General features: G+C 45.4%; 1 protein-coding gene across 2 annotated transcripts in view; it reads right to left on the bottom strand.

The window, feature by feature from the left end:
* LOC124552581 (myosin light chain 1) overlaps window positions 1-26,041 on the bottom strand; it is a 68,168-nt gene that overhangs the window by 33,315 nt on the left and 8,812 nt on the right. For both annotated transcript variants that reach the window (XR_006967935.1, XM_047126902.1), the window contains exon 2: window positions 5,893-5,920. Coding sequence is in view for 1 of the 2 variants with exons in the window: in XM_047126902.1 (XP_046982858.1) it covers window positions 5,893-5,920 (28 nt within the window). In the remaining variant the exon portion in view is untranslated. The remainder of the gene's footprint in view (window positions 1-5,892; window positions 5,921-26,041) is intronic.

Genomic DNA, 26,041 nt, shown 5'->3' with positions numbered 1-26,041 from the left:
TTCTAATGGAATGTTGTCTACTCCCAGGGCCTTGTTTCGCCTCAGGTCTTTCAGTGCTCTGTCAAACTCTTCATGCAGTATCATATCTCCCATTTCATCTTCATATACATCCTCTTCCATTTCCATAATATTGCCCCCAAGTACATCGCCCTTGTATAGACCCTCTACATACTACTTTCACCTTTCTGCTTTCCCTTCTTTGCTTAGAACTGGGTTTCCATCTGAGCTCTTGATATTCATACAAGTGTTTATTTTTTCTCCAAAGGTCTCTTTAATTTTCCTGTAGGCAGTATCTATGTTACCCCTAGTGAGATAAGCATCTACATCGTTAAATTTGTCCCCTAGCCGTCCCTGCTTAGCCATTTTGCACTTTGTGTCTCATTTTTGAGACGTTTGTATTCCTTTTTGCCTCCTTCATTTACTGTATTTTTATATTTTCTCCTTTCATCAATTAAATTCAATATTTCTTCTGTTACCCAAGGATTTCTACTATCCCTCGTCTTTTTACCTACTTGATCCTCTGCTGCCTTCACTATTTCATCTCTCAAAGCTACCCATTCTTCTTCTGCTGTATTTCTTTCCCCTCATTCCTGTCAATTGTTCCCTTATGCTCTCCCTGAAACTCTGAACAACTTCTGGTTTAGTGAGTTTATCCAGGTCCCATCTCCTTAAATTCCCACCTTTTTGCAATTTCTTCAGTTTTAGTCCACAGTTGGCAACCAATAGATTGTGGTCAGAGTCCACATATGCGCCAGGAAATGCCTTAAAATTTAAAACCTGGTTCCTTAATCTCTGTCTTACCACTATATAATCTATCTGAAACCGTCCAGTATCTCCAGGCCTCTTCCATGTATACAACCTTCTTTCATGATTGTTGAACCAAGTGTTAGCTATGATTAAGTTATGCTCTGTGCAAAATTCTACCAGGCGGCTTCCTCTTTCATTTCTTATCCCCATTCCATATTCACCCACTACGTTTCCTTCTCTTCCTTTTCCTACTATCGAATTCCAGTCTCCCATGACTATTAAATTTGCATCTCCATTCATAATCTGAATAATTTCTTTTATCTCATCATACATTTCATCAATCTCTTCGTTATCTGCGTAGGTAATTGGTGTATAAACTGATACTACTGTGGTAGGCATGGGCTTCGTGTCTATCTTAGCCAAAATAATGCGTTCACTATACTGTTTGTAGTAGCTAACCCTCACTCCTATTTTTTTATTCATTATTAAACCTACTCCTGCATTACCTCTATTTGATTTTGTATTTATAACCCTGTAATCACCTGACCAAATGTCTTGTTCCTCCTGCCACCGAACTTCACTAATTCCCACTATATATAACTTTAACCTATCCATTTCCCTTTTTAAATTTTCTAACCTACCTGCCCGATTAAGGGATTTGACATTCCACGCTCCGATCCGTAGAACGCCAGTTTTCTTTCTCCTGATAACAACGTCCTCCTGAGTAGTCCCCGCCCGGAGTTCCGAATTATTTTACCTCCGGAATATTTTACCCAAGTGGACAGGATCATTTAACCATACAGTAAAGCTGCATGCCCTCGCGAAAAATTGCGGCTGTAGTTTCCCCTTGCTTTCAGTTGTGAACTATATCATCACAATCCGAAAGCTTATATTTTTTTGTTCTCTGAACCGCCTGTCGTCAGTGTCTCGCTTCCATAAGAGGCGACACACCAGACAAATACCTTCAGGAAAGACTATTGGGAGACAATAAAAAAATTTAACACGGCAACCGAGATAGCTTTTTCCTTCATATCACTTCAGAAAAGACACCCTAACACCTAAATTTTTACTCGATGTCAATAAATTTCTCTTCCTCAGAAGTGATTTTTCTCGCTTTTGCCAGTGTGCATTTTACCTACCCTCTACTTCGGCCTTTTTTGATGTTCATCTTATAACTTTATTTCGAGACACTATCCATTGTGCTGAACTGATCTTCCGACTCCTTTGCCACTTCTAACCGAATTACGATGTCTTCGGCAAGTTTTCATTTCTTCTCCGTGACTTCAGTCACATTTTTAGTTTCCTGCTCGTTTTGTTTACTGTACAGACTGAATAACATAAGGGATATTATTTAACCACATCTCATCCGCTCGTCAACTGCTGGGTCCCGCTCATGCCCTTGGACTCGGCCTGACTTCTGTGCAAGTTGTAAACACCCTTTCGCTCCCTGTACTTTATCCTGCTATCCTGAGAATTCCAAACAGCGCGTTCAAGTCGACAATGTCAAAAAGCTTTATCACCGACGCGTGCAGAATCAGCCAATTTCTAGCATAGACCACCATCTGCAGCAAGTTCAGTTGCGAGAAATAGCAGAACATCGCATATAAGCGTTTGCTGCCACACAGAGGTGTGCTTACAGCCTCGAACAGTTTCGCAAAAAGGAAATTGTTCTTTTGAGAGCATTGTGACAATGTTCCCTTTGTAGTGCGTTGACATTTTAGGGCGGAACTTGTGTTTCAGCAAGAGTCAACCAACATGTTACTCCCTTTCCAAATCCGTCTCACGAAATGACGATGGCGGGAGAAAAGGAGGAAAATTATAATATCCTCCACCACAGACCGTATCATAGCTTGTGGAATATAGTTGTAGATATATACTTCCATTGTTGGCAGGGGTTTTAAATGTAATATTCGTGTAGTTCGGAAAAGTCAACTTAAAAGAGAAAAGCAGAGCTGTATTTTTTTTCCATCAATTCTGCTTTAGTGTATTTCTTTCATAGGGAAAATGAATAATAGCAGCCGGTGCATGTTCTTAGAAACACCTATTCTTCGCAAACATCTTCTTTGCGTGGAACAGTTTAATACAGGTTATGGCAAGAAGCACCCACTGCCCCACGCTTTAACTCGGGGCGCCGATGCAGGCAGTACTTCGCTACCCTACGCCTGGTTTTAGGAGTAACCCATGCCATGGGGCGCAGAGCCCTTGCTCTGACGTCTGTAACAACAGCTCGCTGAGAGTTTCCATGGTGCTCCCACGCTAACGAAACAAATCTTTGAACGAAACAAACCTGTGTGCGAAACAAACCCGTGAGAAGCGAAAGACTCTTCCAGTCGGCCCGCCTGTTGAACACGAATCGTCACCGCAGGACTAATGCTCAAGAGTCGAGCGAGAAGTGTTTAACACTTCAAAGAATTCTTCGCACGAATCAAAAACGTCTTCCTATGGGTCTTAACTAAACACCGATTCCCTTATGCGGTGCTTGTGTCAGGAAAATTCTTTACATCATAGAACGAGTTTTAACAACAAGTACTGCAATTTTTCATTTGGGCTCATGGTCAACGAGTATTTCGCTCGTTTCCAGGAAACGGAATACAATGCTTTCTGGTTGCATAATTTGGATAAAGAGAAATTTGCGATACTACTCGTCTGCTTTGGCCAACAAACAACGTACGTCGTAAAAAATATGGCGACTATAACGTCATTTCAATGGGTATTTTCGCAAAGCAGCCGTCAACTGGACCGTCGCACGCACGCTCGGGGTAACACGGTGCGGAGAGCACAGGCGGGTTGGCAGGTGCACCAGTAGGCGGCGGGGACGCGGCGCGGCGCGGCGCGGGCACTGCCAGCCACAGCGGTGCTCCACGCCTGGACCTGAGTGACAAAGTGAGTGACAGCTGGGTTTCTCAAGGTGATGCACCACAGCTCGCAAATATTTTTAAAATATATACTTCACCGTCAAGAGCTGATGATAAATACTTCTCTGTTACAAGCAGTTTCGGTTTTCAGACTATCCTGTATACCGAGGGAGATGAACATGAAATATCAAATGAATTTCGTGTATTATCTTCTTTGGTATATAGGATACCTGATGATACTACATGTTCGGCCGTGGTGGCCGAGCTGTTCTAGGCGCTTCAGTCCGGAACTACGCGGCTGCTACGGTCGCAGGTTCGAATCCTGCCTCGGGCATGGACGTGTGGTGATGTCCTTAGGTTAGTTAGGTTTAAGTAGTTCTAAGTTTAGGGGACTGATGACCTCAGATGTTAAGTCCCATAGTGCTTAGAGCTATTTGAACTTTTTGATAATTCATGAAATGTGAAATGGAGTTCGTGTATTCTCTCTTTTGGAATACAAGGTACCTGACGAGTGTCTGAAGACTGTAACTGCTCGTAATAGACAAGTATTTGTTCTGCGCTCTTGGCGGTGAACTCTGACGCTTCTCAAAAGACCACTAGTTGTTCACGGGAGAACTGGCACAGTTGCAGGGCTCGAGTTTGGTGACGCCTTGTGTCGTGTGCATCGCTCTGTTACCTCGGCTCTCGGTTATCAATCAGCTGCCGACAATTGCCGTCTGTGACACAGCCAGTAAACCCAGCACCCCTGACTCTTCAAAGAATTCAGCTCCCACTTTTAAAACAGCTTCAAAAGACTGAATACTAAGCACATAAATGAGAAAAAGTTCAGAAAAGTTTCGAAATTTGGTTTAACCTTTGTTGGAAGTTGCAGTGTGTTCTCATTATCAATCTCTCGACGACTGTAATCTGAGAAATTTCCACTTCATTTTAAGCAAAAGCTGACTTTCCACGCATCTAAATGTTTATGATGATACGATATCTCGTGAGCCACGTGTTTAGAATGATATAATTTTGGTGGTACCTGCAGTGGTATATGCGGATATGGTCTTCAAAGTGTGAGTTAGTAGTAAGAAATTAAAAATCGTTCCTGATGCTAAACTTTCACCGAATGTGTAAGTTGCGATAAAAAGTTTCCGTTGGAAGGCCGCATAATGAGAATCGGTGTGCCAACCAGGGAAAATTGGCGTTATTATTGAGCCAACCATCGCACCGATGCACCAGGTTGAAGATACCCGTTTGGTAGAACACTGAGTCCTGCTGCGTGAAGAAGTTCGCAACTGCCTGCTGCACAGCCTCGTCCGACAGGAGTCGTCGACCCTTCGAGGCATTTTTAATGGAACGAAGGCGTGATAATCGCACTGGGAGAGTTCAGCACTATACGGCGGGTGCTCGAGCTGGAGTAACTTCTGAGTGACTTGGTAATAGCGTCGCCGTAGTTCACGTTTCTGCATTTACGGAACGCACGTCGGAGAGACACGGATGCCACACTGATTCGTCGGTTACATGTCGGTGCTGCTCACATACCCACACAGGAATCGCGCTACTTTACGTATACGCTACAGGAACGCTCTCAAACGGAAACGCTTAACGCCGTTTCGTAGGAAACCGTGATTTCTTTTGGTATAATAAATAAACAAGCATCGTTCGGATGACTTCTTTTATTACTGACTACCGGTTTCAGTCTGCGTGGTACATCACCTTCAGGTCTGGAGCCGACAAGTGCAATTTGTGAAAAGAAGTCATCCAGACGGCGTTTGTTTATTTACTGTAAGGATATACCTCTTAATGGGTAGGTTAGGGGAGCAATTTAATTTTCAGATTTCGGTCAATAATTATCCCAAATACTGGTAATGGAATTTTTGTTGCCCCTGCCAGTCGAGCTGGAGTGGGAGGGTGGACGGTGGCACAGGTTAGCCGGCTGTTGAGACGGGCTGTTGTATGCTTTGTTTCTCAGTAAGGTATGTTTGTTTTGCGGAGTGTGCGAGGCTAACTGTGAAACTGCTTAGGGAAGTAATACGACAGCTACGATCCTAGAAAGCGAACTCAGTTCTGCACGCTGACGGGGGAGGTGTGGGCGTACTCGGAACAGCTGCCAGCTGCTGCTGCTGCCGCCGGAGCCTCGCGTCGCCTCCTCGAAGCTGCGAGCCAGAGACGGCCCCACAGGTTTCCCTACTCGACTGTCAGTCGCTTTGTTGTTACGTTCCACGCTGCACTAGGTCTACTGAAAAAGCTCTGGACAGCTGGAAGGCTCGTGCTGCTCCTACCCTGATGGACACTGTGCGGTACTTACGTTCAATATCCCTGGCGCTCAGGTCCGTCTGTGAACAGAAAAAGAGAAATTACAGTTAGTAACCAGTACCGAACTTTTGGCCGGTCGCGCGTTTACTCTAGCACCCAAACACACAATCGTACTTGCTGAGTATCTGCACAGTGCATTGGTAAAGAGCAGGGCAGTGGATAGGTTTCGTGGTCGGCGAAGTATACTGTAGTAGCGGGTGTGGTAGAATCAAGCTGAACAACGTGTGCCACTCGAGCCCGTCCCTGGACCTAGTGAGACCGTTGGAGTGTCGGCGTCTACTGTCTGTGAGACGAAGCTCAGTACTCGATGTGTGTGTGTGTCTCCGGTTTTTTACAACGCCAGTTTAACCGAACTGTTAAAACTGCCGAAAACAACCGTTTTCTGAAATTACCGATTTTCAGTTTCTTATTCCTTTTATTTCCTGCAATAAACGGAGAAATCGAACGAAGATCGAAAAACTTTGATTCCCTCAGTTTCAAGTTACACAGAATCAAGATATTTAATGAAACAGGCAAATAAAAGAAAACTTAGTCCGTCAAGTGGTAAGTGGATTACTGCTACAAAAAATCACCGGTACTCTTCTGGTGATTGTAATTTTTTGAAACTCTGCTCAAAAATCATGTTGTAATGGGGGATCATACCACTATTTAGGCGTTACGAATATTCAGTGCTGAAGGGTGAAAACTCAGCCTGAGGAACTCTATTTTTCGTGGTAATTTGTCCGTTTTCTAAGGCTACAAGGAGGTAAAGGCATGTTACATAGCCAGAGGCAGCAGGTCCGTTGCTTTCTATTTTTATTGTAAACTATGAAGGAACTCTTTAAGTTTTTTTCCTGTATTATGTAACAAGTTTGTAGTGGCTCCTCTCGTTTTTAATCTTTTAAAGCAGATGTACTTCACTGATATCACATTTCGTGAAATACTTCCAGACTAGTGATAGTACCATTCTGTAATACGAATGATGTCCGACGACGACAGTGAGAAACTACCTCGTAAACCAGATGGAGCAAGTCCTGCAAACTGCACGTACACACACAGCATGTAAGAGGCCACGCCACATGGTAGGAGGTACATTATTGTCTCAGCAATGCTCTACTAATTCTTATGTCATGTGTTTGAAAAATAGCACTGATAGCTTTTCTCATTTTCTATGATAATACAATGATTTAAAGCAATGCAAATTTTACGAATAAGAACTACTCGTTCTTTAAATAAGGGATTATAAGAAACGAACACTTTTAGCACTGTTGCTAAGCTAATTGCTGCTTCGGTTATTTTACCCGGTTATTGGTAAAAAAGAAAAACACCTGTTACAACCGAGACCAAACAAATACCCAGAAATACAGGCTATTCAGAACTAAAATACCGGTATCGGTTTTAACCGGTCGGTTCTTGCCAGTCCGCAGCTCTTGGTCGTGCGGTAGCGTTCTCGTTTCCCGCGCCCGGGTTCCAGGGTTCGATTCCCGGCGGAGTCAGGGATTTTCTCTGCCTCGTGATGACTGGGTGTTGTGTGCTGTCCTTAGGTTAGTTAGGTTTAAGTAGTTCTAAGTTCTAGGGGACTGATGACCATAGATGTTAAGTCCCACAGTGCTCAGAGCCATTTGAACCATTTGGTTCTTGCCACGGCCCGGTCTACCGACCGCCGCTCTGCGAGGAGGCAGGCACGCACAAACTGCTGGCAAACTATCGTACGAAACTTGCCTTTCTGTTGCTTCAAACCGTTTCCCTGCTTCGCGGCCCGCAGCCCGCGGGCTGGTGGCTCGCGTCGCTGCCTTTACAACCCGGGTTCCTGGGCTCGATAACGAACGGGTCGGGGATTTTCTTGGCTCGGGTACTGGCTGCTTGTATTGCCTTAATTATCTCGTCTTCATCGTAAAGACGAGCAGGTCGACGAAGTGGCTTCAAGCAGAAAGAAAGAGTTGCATCGGGCGGCCCAGCATCCTGAGGTGTCGCCTGCCGCAGAATATAATGCCACGCGGTCTTTTCATTTCACTGTTTCTCAAAATACCCGGTTTTAAAATTTGAAACACTTTCTGCACGTGTGTTTGAAACAATTGTGGAAACATTTTTTCCAGTCCGACATAGGTCGCTCAAAAAATATGGTTTCGATTATATTCGAGAGTTTCCTGATGTGAGTAAAATCACTGTCCGTGAAACTGTTGTTCGACGTAAGACGATAAAAATACTCTCTAGGTGATAAATAATGTGAGTTGCGACAATAAGACATTAGTTCCGCTTCTTCTTCTTCAAATAATCGATGTTTCCACGCGCTATGCGAAAGGTGTCATTGGCACGATGAAGAACGGTGCGATATTTTCGCCTGTTTTCTTCTGGATTCATCGACGATTTGTCACAAACGGATTGTTGTTTACTATTCAGAGTTAACAGTTCTTCGAGCCTCTAAAGCAATGGCCGTGACACGTTCAGTGCAACCAAACAGACGAGTCACCATTTCCTTCGAAATGCTTCCTTAGCGAGACACTTTTGGTGTTCCGAGTTGATCCGAAAGCCACAAAACAGCTGAATGCCATGAAGGTTCGACCCGCGCGAATAAACCCTCGTTTCGCCTCCCGTGCACAGGTTTGGCGTCTGCTCGGCTGCAGTCCCGCCGAAAGACGTGCCGTGCCCCCGTCTTCGACCTTGTCTGGAACGGCTTCTGTGTCTTGGGGTCACAACAGCTGACTGTGATCGAACTTCCTGCAGTTTGCCGGTCGCGCACGAAGAAATTCTGCAAACGATGTGGAGTCTTTTGTGAATAAGATGGATTAACAGTAAATTTTAAATGTTTGTGAAATCTTATGGGACTTAACTGCTGATGTGGTCAGTCCCTAAGCTTACACACTATTTAACCTAAATTATCCTAAGGACAAACACACACACCCATGCCCGAAGAAGGACTCGAACCTCCGCCGGGATCAGCCGCACAGTCCATGACTGCAGCGCCTTAGACCGCTCGGCTAACAGTAAATTAAACGACTCGATTCTAGGTATTGCCTTTCATTTAGACCTTAACAAAAATAGTAAAAAAATCAATCAACTAAAACACTGAAATGAATTTTCCGTTTCTTCACATCACAGCATATTGCAACCCTCACTGTAGACAAAATTCCACGCCAGTTACTGAACTGCAGTAACTTCGAGCATAAACATTCCGGATTAAGTGCCCGTAAGATTCGCGTGCCCGGGATTCCGTAAAAGTTAACTTATTATAGTTCATCCATCCTGGGAATCGAGAATTAGACGATTTTTGCCTGTTTTCGATATTGATACTGCGAAGATATCGGTCCCGAAATTTCCAAGAATTTCGAGAATGTTTTAAGTCTAAATTTATTGTGTAATTTTGGATTTGCTGTTGCAACTTTCATTTATTTTATTAATTTTGGAGTTTTATTAACACGGTATGCTAACTGGCAGTTACATATGTTGACTTCATCTGCTCTCATTTCTGCTATTATTTCTCGTAAAATTTGACGGAAGTCTCCAGAGAAGAAAACGGCACAGCCGGCGATAAGGCTGTTGTTGCGGGGACATCGGACCTCATCCCGAACAATGGAAGTGCGGCCTTGCGCGAGTTACCGATACTACTTTGCTCTGAAACATTACAGATGCCGTGCCAGTCGTTAGGCACAGACTGCCAGCGCGGCAGTGTGGCGGCCTGCCCTTCGCTTATCACCGCTAGGTGTTAGGAGCACCGTTTCCACAGCGGCAGACGACTCTGTTTCAAAGTAGCTCAGCCAGTTAGCACGAAATATTTGTAAATTACGTACGCAGGCCTCTCTTATGGATCACTTTACCTATTACTGTCAACCAGATCAGAAACCCCAGATTAGTTGCTGAGACTTTTCACAGCTTACGAATGTAATGTAGCTTCGTAATGGCAAAGAAATATGACAAATGAATTGTGCGATATAATTACAAATTAACAGTTTTGGCGTTTTCCTTTACTTGTATTGTGCACCCTCGCTTCTTGCCAAATTTTGCGATTCTAGGTCAGTAGGAAGCACCCTATCATTTTCGACGACTGAGTTTGCGAGCACCAAGAAATTTCGATATCTTTCGATTGTATTGGCTCAGAGGCTTAAATTTTTACACTGCCGAGGAGCTGTAGACTTTAGTACGTGACATAAATTTCAGTTCGACACGTCTATTCGTTCCTGACGAAAAGGGATCTCAATAGTCGGACAGACGTCAGACGGACAAGGAAGTGATCCTATAAGGGCTCCTTTTTTACTGTTGAGGTACAGAATGCTAGAGATGACAAAATTTAAAGCGACGGCAGTGTGCCATCCCAGTTGCGTGGTATACTGACAGCTTGTGAGAAAGAGTTAGAAGGCCGTCCTTGGGAGACGTCGGTGCCGAGTGAAATGGAGAGGTCGTTACGACGAGGCCGGCCGAGCTTTGGCGAGCAGCCGCTGGCACAGGGTGGCAGGCGCAGCCGTCAATGAGCTAGCTGGCCGGCCGGCCGGCCAAAAGCAGGCAGCGGCTGGCGGCTGCGTCTACCCCGCGCTATTCCCGTCCCGCGTGCGGCGGAATGCGCCCACCGCGCACCTCACCTCACCACACCACACTAGCCCGAATGCTCTGGCAGGAACTCAGGCGCCAGAAGGGTCGCTCCGATACCGACAGCCCACACTGAGGCATCGTCCCTTACCTTAGCCAGTATAATCTACGCTCAGAAATAAATTGTTACGCGACAAGATCGGTCGCTTCTCGAAGTGCGACCCCAAAAAACTAGTCAGACTTGGAGATCGTTTTACCCCAACTCTGACTGTCAACTAAGCACATCTTCTTCAACACGATTGAAATATAATTCATCATCTCCAAATATACGTAAAACTTATTTTAGTACATCTTGTACTTTTAGAGATATAACGGTTTAAATTACTCTTAAATTACTTTCCTCCTTTACAACGGGTGTTTCGATATTATGAACAGTTAATGAAATATAACACATATCGGCAGATGTTCATCCAGCGATCGGTTACAAATGTTCTTTATGTGTCAGCATGAAAATCTAATGAAAGGGAGCGGAGCGGACAGTTTTAGATTTTTCCGTTCGAAATGTGCATTTCTACGCCAGTTTGTCAAGTTGAGGTACTCGTTTTTTCGTGTCTAAAAAGCCCGTCCCTTGCTACGTTTCTGGCCTAATTCAATCGAGAGGCGAGAGATCGTTGACTTTTAGTTTGATAGGATATCGTTGAGAACCGTCCAAAAGAGCGCACAGCAGTCTGCGACGTGTACGGTGTATCCGAGGAGGAGTCAGCGGAATTCAGCGATACGACAGCAACGAACGTTCGGAGCAAAGATGTCCAATAAACGTGGGCTCTAAAGCGCATGCCTAAGTGCTGTGAGCACTTCTTCATCACCGGTACTGTAAAACAAATCTCTTCTACCGAATAGGTGCTCGTAGTTCTTAATTATGTTTGGTTCGTGGGGCGCTCAACTGCGCGGTCATCAGCGCCGGTACAAAGTCCCAATTCTTTTCATTCTCCAATTTTATACGTAGTTCAATATGGCCACGAATGATGATGATGACGAAACGATCAGGACAACACAAACACCCAGTCCCCGGGCAGAGAAAATCCCCATCCCGGCCGGGAATCGAAACTGGGACCCTGTGATCCAGCGGCTGTAGCTCTTAAGCTATGAGCTGTAGTGCCCACGTTTACTACACTGGTCCGTACTATCTGTTCCCAAAATACGGAAACCAAAGACGTTACAGCAGAAGAGATCTGTTTCACACTTCTAAAGATGGAGAACTGCTCATAGCTCTTACGGTACGGCCTTTAGAGCCCACGCTCAATAAACAACTTTTGCTCCGAATAACGGCTCCTGTCCACTGCCCCTGGGACGCCCTGTACACTGATAAGGCAGGACAAATAACGGCGTCCTGGTCCACGTCTGGAACGCGGTACAGCAGCGAGTGCCCGTGCCACCACCAGACAACGTCTACACAAAGGCCGCGCGATTCCCGCAAATTAGCTGGCACGGGATGGCTTTCATGATGTATCTGACACCAGCTTATCTCGCAAGCCAGTGTACGTCTGGAAACGCACCTTCATTGCTAGGACTGCAGTTGGTTATTAAAAGGCCCTCATTGAGATGTGAGCTCGAAAGAGAGGCGTATCTACAGGCGCTGGACGATTCTCTCTCAATTCTACGTCTACGTCATATTCCGCAACCACCTAACAGTGTGTGGCGGAGGGTATTTCTGCTACCACTAACTGATCCCTGTTCCACTCGCGAATGACACGTGGGAAGAATGATTGTCGGTAACCCTCTGTATTACCTATAATTTCTCGAATCTTACCATCGTGGTCATTTCGTGCGATGTATTTCGGAGCAACTAATATAGTGTCCGACTCTACCCGGAAAGTGTTTTCTCGAAATTTCAGTACTAAACCTCTCCATGATGCACGACGGCTCTATCGTACCGCGTGCCACTGGAGTTTGTTGAGCATCTGTGTAACGCTCTCTCGCGAATAAACGACCCCGCGACGAAACGCGCCGCTCTTCGTTGGATCTTCCGCATCTTTTCTATCAGTCCTAACTACTAAGGATCCCAGACAGACGAGCAATACTTAAGAAAGGGTCGAACAAGCGCCTTGTAAGTCACTTCCTCCGGTTCTGTTCAAAATAATCTATTCTCAGTGACCATACTGTCACCGAAACGAGATATAACAGGGAAAAGGCCACAGTGCTGAATTCGGTATCCGCCATTGTTTCGCCGCGGAAGATCGTAACACGGTAGTGGAAAGGCATCTGGACCAGAATGATTGACGCATAAGATTCTACAAGATTATGCGAAATTACTTTTTCCCCTTTTAGCAGCCGTTAATCTTAAATCGCTGGAGCAACGAAAGGTACCTAGCAACTGGAAAAAAGCGCACGTCATTCCCGTTTTCAAGAAGGATTGTAGGACAGATGCTCGTAATTATAGACCTATATCTTTCAGTCTGGTGTAGAATTATGGAACATGTTTTGTGCTCATTTGTTATCAGGTATTTGGAAAACGAAAATCTCTTCTATAAAAATCAACATGGATTCCGCAAACAGAGATGTTCGTCCATGAGATCCACAGCGCCGTAGAGAACGGTGCTCAGGCTGACGCCGTTTAAGAAGGCATTTGACACCGTCCCGCACAGCCGTTTAGCGAGAAAATGCGTTCTTATCGAGTATCGGAGCAGATTTGCGACTGGAACCAAGACTTCCTTGCAGACAGAACTCAACACGTCACTTTTAACGGATGGAAATCGACAGATGTAAAGGTATCCTCGGGAGTACCTCAAGCAAGTGTGCGAGGGTCCTCACTGTTTACAATGTATGTAGAAAGCGTCGGAAGCTTTTTAAGACTGTTTGCAGATGATGCAGTTGTCTACAAGAAAATAAGAACGCCAGGAGACACAGGATTTGCAGATTGACCTTGCAGAGGATTGTGAAATATTGCTCTTACATAGGAAAAGAAATCCACTACCACGACTACACTATTGATGACAATTTGCTGGAAATCTCATCGTAAAATATCTACGAGTAACTATATCAAAAGAGACCTTAAGAGAAATGACCACATAAAACAAATAGTAGGAAAATCAGATGGCAGACTGAGGTTAAGAGCAATAATCTGAAGCAAGTGTAAGTCATCCACGAAGGAAGTGGCTTACCGTGTACTTGTTCGACGGATTCTTGAGTATTGTTCCGCGACCCTCTGCAGATAGGACTGACAGAAGAGATAGAGAAGATCCAACGAATAGCGGCGCGTTGCGGCACGGGATCGTTTAGCCGGCGCGAGAGCGTTGCAGAGATACTCAACCAACTCCAGGGACAGACGCTGCAAGAGATGCGTTGTGCATCACGGAGAAGTTTGCTGTAGAAATTTCGAGTGAGTACTTTCCGGGAAGAGTGGGACAGCTTTTACTTCCTCTCATACACGTCTCGCGAAATGACCAGGTGGAGAAAATTCGAGAAATGAGAGCTGATTCGGAGGCTTACTGACAATCACTCTTCCCACGCGCCACTCGCGAGGTTGCCAATGAAGGGCTGGATCAGTTTGTTGTAACAGAAGTACCCTCCGTCAGACAACATTAGGTGGCTTTTTTTCATTTCGGTGAAGGAATTTATAAAGTTCACTGTGCTGTTCTATGAGAATGTAGTTCGTTTGAAGCAATATTAGACAATACAGGAAATCCAACAAAAATTCGCCTACTACCTTGACAATAGCTTATTTCATAAGCCAATGTATTTTTGGAAACACGCCATCATTTTTAGGAGTGCAGGTTACTGCTGAAAGGTCCTCACTGAAGTGTGAGCTCGAGAGAGGCGCGTCTCTCACCGTACATTGGGCGGCGGACGATTGTCTATACACTGGCCTGGCATTCGCATTCTGAGGAGGGAGGAGCCACTGTACTCTGCGTGGATCTCTAATCTCTCTCGTCTCATTGTTACAATCCTTGTGCGAAGAACGTGACGGTGTATGTAGAACGGCCGCTCAGTTTTGTTAGAGTACAGATTCCATATTTATAGATTTCCGAAAATTGCAGATTGTTAACGAAGGTACGAGCATACGAAATAGGTGAGTGGCTCGAAGATTTCTTTGGTAATAGTACCGTGTATGTTGTTCGACGGCGAGCGTTCATCAGAGACGAGGGTGTTTGGCAGACAGGGTGTGTAGCAGTGTGCGATTATTTGCTGAAAACGCTACGGTTCGCGGTAAGGTGTCCAAGATGGGTGACTGTAAGATGACACAAAACGATTTAGACAAAATTTCTAGTTAGTGTGATGAATGGTAGCTAGCTCTAAACGTAGAAAAATGTAAGTTAATGCAAGTGAGTAGAAAAAACTAACCTGTAACGTTCGAGTACAGTGTTAGTGGTGTCCTGCTTGACACAGTCACATCGTTTAAATATCTGGGCGTAACGCTACAAAGCGATACGAAATGGAACGAACCTCAGGATTGTAGTAGGGAAGACGATTTACTGGGTGAATTTTAGGGAGGTGTGGTTCATCTGTAAAAGAGATCGCATATAGGACGCTAGTGCGATCTGTTCTCGAATGTTTGGGATCCGCAGTAGGTCAGATTAAAGGAAGACATCGAAGCAGTTCAGAGGCGGGCTGCAAGACTGGTTAGCGGTAGGTTCGAACAACGCGCAAGTGTCGCGGAAATGCTTTGGGAACTCAAATGGGAATCACTGGAAGGCAGACGACGTTCTTTTCGAGGAACACTATTGAGAAAGTTTAGAAACCTGGCATTTGAAGCTGTTACGTCCAACACACACTGCGCGCAAGGACCGCGAATATAAGGTACGATAAGTTAACGCTCCTACGGAGACACGACATACAGCCGTTTTTCTCTCTCGCTCTGTCTGCGAATGCAACAGGAAAGAAAACGACTAGTACTGGTACAGGATGCCCTCTACCACGCACCGTACGGGGATTTTCGTAGTATGTATGTATGTGCAGGATGTGTGGCTATACCCTAGAGACTGTCGCGACATCTAAGTCGCCTTTTTTCCCGAGGACTGACATCGAAACTCCGCGACCAGGTGAGCCGTGTTACACGTGGGCCACTCCCCTTTTTCGGGAGCTCCTGCGGACAGTCGTGCAGCGGAGGAATGGGCCCGGCATTTGGAGCAGGAGCGTCACGTGTGGCAACCTCGGGAACGGGGGCGGTGGGCGGTACAGCGCGTGAGCCGGCTGCGCTATTCCTGGCGCCGCGGCTTGCACAGTGTAGGCTGTCCTCTGCTATAATAGGCGGCGGGCGGCTGTTGTAGTAGCTCCTACCTGCTGACCGCTCTGGCTGCTAGAGTTACGTCTGCTGCCTCCCCAGGGCCCTATCCGTACCGATACCGACTTTTGAGTCATCGTATTCACCACCACCACCGCTGACAACAGCACCACTCCCCAGTTTAGACGCGTGCGTACATCGGGCAGGCCGCAGTAAAATGACACGCACGATCCCGATTTTGAGTGTATACATATTCGGCACGGAGGCCGCCTGAATCCTGTCACTCCACACGGGGCGACACAGAAAGACGATACAAATGGTTCAAAGGGCTCTGAGCACTATGGGACTTAACATACGAGGTCATCAGTCCCCTACAACTTAGAACTACTTAAACCTAACTAACCTAGGGACATCACACACATCCATGCCCGAGGCAGGATTCGAACCTGCGACCGTAGGAATCACGCGGTTCCGGACTGAAGCGCCTAGAACCGCTCGGTCACCGCGGCCGGCTTAACGATACATTCGTCATATGTAGAATAAGAAAAAGTGATACAAACAATTTAAATATAAGATTAACTTCAAACACAAACTGAAATTAGATATGCTCGACGACTCCTCCTACTTTACAGATTGGTGTCTCTGCGTGTGCTCCTGTAACGTCTGTTTGGAACGAGCTATTGCTTAGTGTACAGATTATACTACGTGTTCTCGAAAGCTGTAAGTGTGGTCCTATGGCAGGACTGGTTTTTCAACTGACTCCGGTGTGTTTAAGGTACACACAGCGGTTGCCACAGACGTGACGAATGAAAATATTGAAATATATTAAAATTTTCTGATGCCCCAGAAGGGCGAAACACGTCAATGAAAATATTGTTTCCCCTACAACCGAGACTGTTTTTCTTTCGAAATATTATCTATGGTTGCTGTACCAGGCACGCCACGGACTGGGAAGAATTGTATCGCCAAATTTTCCGCTGATGAGATGTACTACTGTGTATTTGTAGAAGTAACTCACTTCGTATCGTATCGAGAGGTCTCAGTTGTCATGCTCCACAGACTGTGCTGCTACTAACTCAGTGGGAACATGGGTCCGGAAAGGCTGTCTCACTATGTCTTATAGAATTCACTTCGTTCAGTTCTTCAGCGTACATTACTCACAAAAAACACAACTACAGACCGTACCACTACATCACACGAAAGTGTTTATTTGAAGATGTGCAGAAAATGCCCTTGTGTCTACATCTGGTTAACTAGTAACTCCTGCATTCTCCACCAGCGTGATCTCCTAACATGTGGACGCGAAGTGTCCCGCACAGCTAAACATGCCAGACTTGTGGTTGTGGGGGCATTTCGCACAGCGTCTTGGCACCCGCACCGTGTACTGTCTGTGGACGGTCAGCGCATCCGGGAACCAGTGCGATCGCGGTTTGGCCCAAGTATCAGTCCCAACACACAGCATTTTTAACATCTCACACAAGAAAGAGCTTCTTGTGGTGTGCTGCCACGTTTCCTAGTGTGAGGAGTAAGTGTGGAATGAAGCGTTTTTGGACTCGTGTCCGCAGAAGATAGAACTAACAGCCGCTGGATCACAGGCTTCCGTCGGCCGGTTAGTCCATGTTTTGTACTCCGTGCGTCACTACGCTTTGACAAGAGGTTTAGCAGTAACAGCTCCACTACGAACGAGAACGTGACGAGTGATGGAAATTTGTGCCAAACCTGGACTCCAACTCGTTGTTTCCTAATTATCGCGAACAGTCGCCTGAAAGTATGGGTCCCGAACACTTCAGATGTATTCTGAGATGGGTCGCATAAGTGTTTTGAAAGCAGTCTTGTTTCTAGAGTAGTTTTATTTTTCTAGTATCGTGCGAATGAACAGAATTCTGTCGGCTTCCTAACCTGCGACTGAGACCGTGTGATCATTCCATTTCGTATCCTTACAAATTTTTACTTCAGAGTTGACCGACTGCATTTGCGACTCGTCGATAGTGCAGTCACGGGATACTACGAGTACATTTCTGCAGTTTGTGACGTGTGCGAGTTTACATTTCCGAAGTTGCTAATTTGTGGACCACTTTGAGGTCTCAGTAAGATTTGGGCAGATATTTCCGCACCTTTCTTCAGGAAAGACTTCACTGTAGACGCTAAAAATCTGAGGCCAGTATTTCGTACAGCACGAATAAGACGGGTAGCGGCGCGCTTCCCTGCGGTGCGCCGGAAGTCGGTCCTGCGAGTGTCGATGGCAGGCTGCGTCCTGCCTGGCGAGAAATTTTCGAACGACTCACAAATTCTGGATGCTCAGTAGCTTCGTACTTTCGGTAATAAGCCTCGTTATTGTAACGAGTCAAATATTTTCAAAGGTAAATAACGTAAAAACGGACAATGCCAGCTTTCATTTTATATCCACAAAAAAAATAAACGTATTTTATATAGCATAGTTTTTATTTCGATTCTGTGGTAGTTTGTCGTATTATTGTAATTAGTTTTAAGCGTAAATTATAGTAAATAGGCAGCATGTTTCAACAATTGACACAAAACCTGTGTTTTGCTTCAGAAATACACGCGTGGCGCCGTGTTCAGCGAGGACAGAGCATCCGGGCTTCGCTCACCCTCAATGACGTGTACTCGTTCGCAGCTGTGGCCTCTGAACGCGGCGTGTTCTCTAAATTGCAGACTCAGCTTTCTTAAAGAGCTCGCACTGACACCGCAGCTACGCCTGAGCGTCTTCACTCGTCTCGTCCGCACCTGTCCTCTCGTTTCCATCCAGCGTATTCAGTTTACGTACTTCACGCCCGGCCATGGAGACACTGGGCTGGCCTGCGCTGGGGTGGTATTCCTGAGGACGGCGGCTCGAATCCGCGTCAGGAACAGGTTTCCCTCGAATTGCTCGACGCGAATGCCGGAGTGGTTCTTTTCACAATGACACATTATTTGTTACCCTGCTCCGTCTCTAATGACTTCGTTGTCAGGGTCTCGTATTCTTTCTCTTTTCCTGTTTATACAACAGGAACAGGCAAACGGCATTCACGGATGTTCTCTGTTATACAATTGGCGTGGAACTATTTTCACTGGCTGTGTTACACGGCTCAACAGTCACACTCGTGGTAGTGCTGTATCGAGTACAGTCCAGGCCGGCCTTTGTGGCCGAGCGGTTCTAGGGGCTTCAGTCCGGAACCGCGCTGCTGCTACGGTCGCAGGTTCGAATCTTGCCTCGGGCGTGGATGTGTGTGACGTCGTTAGGTTAGTTAAGTTTAAGTAGTTCTAAGTCTTGGGGACTGATGACCTCAGATGTTAAGTCTCATAGTGCTCAGATCCATTTGAACCAGTTTTGAACGGATTCTAGTTGTCGTTCCCTCCCACTGCTCTTTTCGGCATAAACTCTACACCCGTTGCTATCCGTACCTTTAAAATTTGAAAGAGAGTATTCCAGTCAACATTGTCAAAAGCTTTCTCTAAGTCTACAAATGCTAGAAACGTAGGTTTGCCTTTCCTTAATCTTTCTTCTAAGATAAGTCGTAGGGTCAGTATTGCCTCACGTGTTCCAACATTTCTACGGAATCCAAACCGATCTTCCCCGAGGTCGGCTTCTACAAGTTTCTTCATTCGTCTGTAAAGAATTCGCGTTAGTATTTTGCAGCTGTGACTTATTAAACTGATAGTTCGGTAATTTTCACATCTGTCAACACCTGCTTTCTTTGGGATTGGAATTATTATATTCTTCTTGAAGTCTGAGGGTATTTTGCCTGTCTCATACATCTTGCTCACCAGATGGTAGAGTTTTGTCAGGCCTGGCTCTCCCAAGTTCGTCAATAGTTCTAATGCAGTGTTATCTACTCCCGGGGCCTTGTTTCGACTCAGGTCATTCGGTGCTCTGTCAAACTCTTCACGCAGTATCGTATCTCCCATTTAATCTTCATCTATATCCTCTTCCATTTCCATAATATTGTCCTCAAGTATATCGCCCTTGTATAGACCCTCTATATACTCCTTCCACCTTTCTGCTTTCCCTTATTTGCTTAGAACTGGGTTTCCATCTGAGCTCTTGATATTCATACAAGTGGCTCTCTTTTCTCCAAAGGTCTCTTTAATTTTCCTGTAGGCAGTATCTATCTCACCCCTAAAGAGATAAGCCTCTACATCCTTACATTTGTCCTCTAGCCATGCCTGCTTAGCCATTTTGCACTTCCTGTCGATCTCATTTTTGAGACGTTTGTATTCCTTTTTGCCTCCTTCATTTACTGCATTTTTATATTTTCTCCCTTCATCAATTAAATTCAATATTTCTTCTGTTACCCAAGGATTTCTACTATCCCTCGTCTTTTTACCTACTTGATCCTCTGCTGCCTTCACTACTTCTTCCCTCAGAGCTACCCATTCTTCTTCTACTGTATTTCTTTGACTCATTCCTGTCAATTGTTCCCTTATGCTCTCCCTGAAACTCTGTACAACCTCTGGTTTAGTCAGTTTATCCAGGTCCCATCTCCTTAAATTCCCTCCTTTTTGCAGTTTCTTCAGTTTTAATCTACAGTTCAAAAATAGTTCAAATGGCTCTGAGCACTATGGGACTCAAACATCTGTGGTCATAAGTCCCCTAGAACTTAGAACTACTTAAACCTAACTAACCTAAGGACATCACACACATCCATGCCCGAGGCAGGATTCGAACCTGCGACCGTAGCGGTCACGCGGTTCCAGACTGAAGCGCCTTTAACCGCACGGCCACACCGGCCGGCCAATCTACAGTTCATAACCAATAGATTGTGGTCAGAGGCCACATCTGCCCCTGGAAACGTCTTACAATTTAAAACCTGGTTCCTAAATCTCTGTCTTACCATTATATAATCTATCTGATACCTTTTAGTATCTCCAGGATTCTTCCATGTATACAACCTTCTTTTATGATTCTTGAACCAAGTGTTAGCTATGATCAAGTTATGCTCTGTGCAAAATTCTACCAGACGGCTTCCTCTTTCATTTCTTACCCCCAATCCATATTCACCTACTATGTTTCCTTCTCTCCCTTTTCCTACGCTGGAATTCCAGTCACCCATGACTATTAAATTTTCGCCTCCCTTTACTATCTGAATAATTTCTTTTATCTCATCATACATTTCTTCAATTTCTTCGTCATCTGCAGAGGTAGTTGGCATATGAACTGTAGTAGGCATAGGCTTCGTGTCTATCTTGGCCACAATAATGCGTTCACTATGCTGTTTGTAGTAGCTTACCCGCACTCCTATTTTTTTATTCATTATTAAACCTACTCCTGCATTAACCCTATTTGATTTTGTATTTATAACCCTGTATTCACCTGACCAGAAGTCTTGTTCCTCCTGCCACCGAACTTCACTAATTCCCACTATATCTAACTTCAACCTATCCATTTCCCTTTTTAAATTTTCTAACCTACCTGCCCGATTAAGGGATCTGACATTCCATGCTCTGATCTGTAGAATGCCAGTTTTCTTTCTCCTGATAACGACGTCCTCCTGAGTAGTCCCCGCCCGGAGTTCCGAATGGGGGACTATTTTACCTCCGGAATATTTTACCCAAGAGGACGCCATCATCATTTAACCATACAGTAAAGCTGCATGCCCTCGGGAAAAATTACGGCTGTAGTTTCCCCTTGCTTTCAGTCGTTCGCAGTACCAGCACAGCAAGGCCGTTTTGGTTAATGTTACAAGGCCAGATCAGTCAATCATCCAGACTGTTGCCCCTGCAACTACTGAAAAGGCTGCTGCCCCTCTTCAGGAACCACACGTTTGTCTGGCCTCTCCACAGATACCCCTCCGTTGTGGTTGCACCTACGGTACTGCTATCTGTATCGTTGAGGCACGCAAGCCTCCCCACCAACGGCAAGGTCCATGGTTCATGGGGGGGTAGTATACTTTATGCTGCATATAAAATTCTTTTCAATCATGAGTTAAGGACTCACTATTGGTGATAATTGACAGTGCAGAAACATCTTAAAACAGTCGTTTCTGGTGTTAAATCTAGAATGTTCTCAACACATATCTTTAAAGATCTCGATATTTAGAAAAATCACAGTGCATATGCTCATTAATGTGCATTCCAGTTTCTCAAAAAGTGCAACAACATGCCTGAAGTTAGTTTCTTCAGTGACTGAAAATTTTGACATTAATGTGTAATAGAATCAAATCCGGGTGCACGTGTTTCGAGCAACTTACCTAGGCTTATTACATGTTTGGTGAGAAACAAGCTGATTAGGGTGATATTACATATCTTTGTACTCCAGTCGAGCGTATTATCAGAGGGATTCTCAACGACGAACGTAAAATTAATGACATTGTCTCAGCACAGTATTTATTGTTAGGTTAGTGCCTTTCTTACCAATATTATAATATTCCACAAATTTAGTTCATTCTGATTTGTTGTCCTGTCGTGGTCTCCACGCCTCTTCACGTCTAATTACTGTGCTCCAGCCTCGGTCCCCCCCCCCCCCCTCCCCCTCCCGCAGTACCTCTATGTTGTTAGACTGCCCTTCTTCTTCTGTTCCCTTCTTGTCTCTGCTGTTCATCGCTCAGTTTTCATTCCCATATTTACGGATTCACTACGTTTCAATAAAATGCACGTCTGTAGTATCTTTTCCGGTCATACGGCTTTATCAGTGCGATCCATGGACTGTTGCTAACGGAATGTGATAAAAAATGTAAATCGACAGAATAATAGGGAAGAACGCCGGAAGTACTCTCGGGACTCGCCGTTTGTGCTCGCGTTGGCAGCACCTGCAGTTAGTGGGTGTTAACACTTCTCTTGGTTTGGAGGAGTCAACGCTTTATTGATTTGTGAGTCGTAGAATTCGTAAGTTTGGTAAATAAATGTAGTAGCAAGTTTTATTTGGAAAATATATCTTCACCATTGTAAATAATCTCCAGTGGATACAGTACATTTCGTCCTCCACAATTCCTTCAGGAAAGAAATCGTATTCGTAACGCGTGAGTAATAAGAAAATAGGCGCTACAACTTTTACCGCAGGCGAAACAATTTCCGTCCTTGTTCGGTGAACGTTCACCCTGGCCAGCTCGCTGTTGTGAGGCGAGGCCACTGTTCGTTGTCTCCTGCGGCCACGTTCCTTCTCGAGTCGAAAGGAGGTGCCACAAGTCCTTTGCAACGTGCTTCGACTTTTCGAGTCACAACTTTTCAGTGCCCTTCGTGTAGTGTTTTTCGTATCGAGTCAACAAAACGGCAACCAAAACTGATCCTTCCGTATACACACAGCTGCAGCTACGTTATGTGGCGATTCGACGAGGTGCCCACAGTTTCAATCGCAGCTTACGAGTTCTTCTTCTTCTTCTTCTTCCTTCAAGGAGTGGGCGATTCGCCTGATCCGGTATGTCTTTGTTGCCGTTCCGCCTGCGAAAGCTGTCGACACAGTATGTGGCTTCTGAAATTCTGTCTGTTCGAAAAGAAGCAGGAAGAGCATGTTTTAAACATTTACTGTGCGTGTGTGCGGGTCACGACATTTTCATTAGAATCTTATTCGGAACTGCAACCAGATGTGCAGCGTAACGACGATATTGCAGAAGTGATACCGATATGAACTAATTCATTGTATATGAGACTTTTCCTTGTTTTGGTGACAGAAAACAGCACCCAGACATGATTCGTGTAGTTCTCGTAATATATTCGTCTCGGAATAGGGGTTTGTACTCTGTCGGTCAGCTTTTTCTTTTCGCGTCTGTCAAAGTCTCCTGTTTTAAAACTACACAGTTGCAGTGGGGGCGCAAACGGCAGTACTGTAGCTGCCGCTGGCTGCCCGGTGGCGGCTAACTTAAACAGGACTACAGTTTACAGGTGAAACGAGTGCCGCCGATGTCCTTGGGCTCCGAACTGCTTACAGTCGAATAAACCGTCCTCTGCACGCGGGTGAGACTGGTTGCAAGGTTATCCCCATCACTACGGTCGTATACAGTCCTGCGGAGTTGTTCCGCCAGAGCGGACAAAGCAGTCACGCCGGCCGCAGCAGCCGCCCGCCCACGAGCCTGTCAGCGCCTCTTTTCCCTGTCTCGCTTCCCTCAGCCAGCGGCCGGCGTCTGCAGCTCACGGAGACTGGGGAGGGGCTGGAGCCGCACCCCCGACCTGCAGCGACCGCCCCGCACTCGTCTGCTGCCGAGGAAAGGCCTGGAGCCACAGACAGCCGTCGATTCTACATCTACATCGATACTCCGCAATCGATCTTATGGCGACTAGCGGAGGGTACTACTTGTCATTTCCTTTCCTCTTCCACTCGCAAATACATCGAGGCAAAAACGACTGTCTGTATGCCTCCTTATGAGCCCTAATTTCTCGTATCTTGTCTTCGTTATCCATACGCGAATCGTTCTGCCGCTTCTCTAAACTTAATCTATAGAGTTCCTCGAAAAGAACGCCGCCATCCCTCCAGGGATTCCCGTTTGCGACCTCCGTAACACTTGCGCATTGTTAAGAGGCTACCAGTAACAAACCTAGCATCCCGCCTCTGAATTACTGCCGTGTCTACCTTCGATCCGACCTGGTACGGATCCCAAGCCCTCGATTATTACTCAAGGATAGCTCGCACTGGCGTCCTATATGCGGCCTCCTTTACAGATGAGCCACACATTCCTACAATTCTCCGAATAAACCCAAGTCGACCACTAGCCTTTCCTGCCACAATCCTTACATACCCGTTCCATTTCACATCGCTTTGCAACGTTACGCCTATATATTTAAGCGACGTGCCTGTGTCAAGTAGTCACTACTACTGATGCTGTAAGCGAACATTACGGGTTTGTTTTTTCTACTCGTCCACATTAACTTACATTTTCCTACGTTTAGAGCTAGCTGCCATTCATCACACCAATCAGAAATTTTGTCTTACTATCCTCCTACACAATCTCAACTTCGACATGTTACCTCTAGTGCCTAACGGGACCGAGTGTAACGTACAAATGGTACTGCAAAATTTTTACAATCTACTTTCTTGAACGTTTTGTTTTAGGAGGAAAGCACAGTGTCCATAATGTACTAACAGTGTCTCCCGTAATGTTTACTAAGCGTTTCGAAATCGTAAGTAGTGCCGTAGTGCCTTCATTTTGCCTGTTGTGGTGGATTTGCCTTTTTAAGTCACAAAAACTTACAGGGCATAATACAAAATGTACCGTACCGAATACACTAAAGGTATTATCTAATGCCAAGTAATGAAAGCGTAAAAATTCCGAAACATCGTTGAATGGATAACTAATCTTGTACATCAGAAAATGTGTAGAGGGTGGTCAGATACAGTGTGAGAAGCTTTTAAGCTTGTTGCAGGGGGGATTGTGCTGAGAAATAATTGTCAAGGAAAAAAATCGATACGTCGCGGCGTTTCCGATTTAATTAGCACTGACCTTACCCAACCAGGTAGCTGTGCTCGCAAATTCGAGCAGCGTGCCGGTTTCCTAGGTTGCTCACCTACTTTAAATCTATCACTTCCGGAAACTGCACATTTCAACTGGTAATGAGCTTTTCGAAAAGTGGTAACTCGGCGACCTACAGCTGTCTGTACATTACCGCATGCACATGCTTGAATTTGCGCGGGCAATGACCTGATTGGCTCATGTCAATGCTAATTACGTCGGAAACGGTGCAACGTATCGAATTTTTTTGGCGATAATTATTTCTCAGCACAGCCTACCCTGCAGCACCCTTACAAGCTTTTCATACTGTTTTTGACCACGCTGCACACGCCAGTTGACAAATAAAAATAAATAAAATAAAAGACGGTAATGTACCAGAGTGCTGTTATAACTGTTGATTGCTACACGTTTAGCAATAGGCCTATTTCGGCATTATCGCCTTCTTCAGGCTGTCTGCAGGCAAATACGCCTCGTTAAAAGTTGTAACATTATAACTAATAACGATTTAGTTTTACTGTTTGCTAGTACTTACTGGCTCTGTCGCTGTCTTGTAATCTTACTGTTGCATATGTCATTTTCAATTGCAGCCAAGTTTTTAAATGTGTACCTCAATCTCTACTAATTGCTGTTGTTCGCAGATGTAAGCTAGGATTTTTATCGCCGGCAGCGTTTTTGTTGTGGTTTTGACAGCTACGATTCACAGCTAATCCAGCGATGCTGTACGGTTACATCCTTTGCTGTGGATCGAGACTCCTCACGGACTGCTGATTATACTTGCACATTTACACGGCAAGACAACCGCAGTAGCCTTTGAACAACACGGCCACGCTGCACTGCAGCTGGGTACTTCTTTACTTAATCCGTGGTTCCAAACACACCAGATGAAAAAGGAAAACGCCATTTTCTGCGCTAGAAGAGTGGGGGAAAAGCGTCAGACTTCGAGGTCGAAAAGACGTCCTCCGCAGGAATGGGGTCGTGAGGCAGAGCAGGGCAGCTCGTGCCGTCACGGCTGCAGAGGGACGCCTGCGCCTCGTCTCGGTCGC

Source organism: Schistocerca americana, chromosome 10, assembly GCF_021461395.2.
Source record: "Schistocerca americana isolate TAMUIC-IGC-003095 chromosome 10, iqSchAmer2.1, whole genome shotgun sequence".
Taxonomy (NCBI): domain Eukaryota; kingdom Metazoa; phylum Arthropoda; class Insecta; order Orthoptera; family Acrididae; genus Schistocerca; species Schistocerca americana.
The sequence above is the reverse complement of the archived record's forward strand: the minus strand, read 5'-3'. Positions and strand labels throughout refer to the sequence as shown.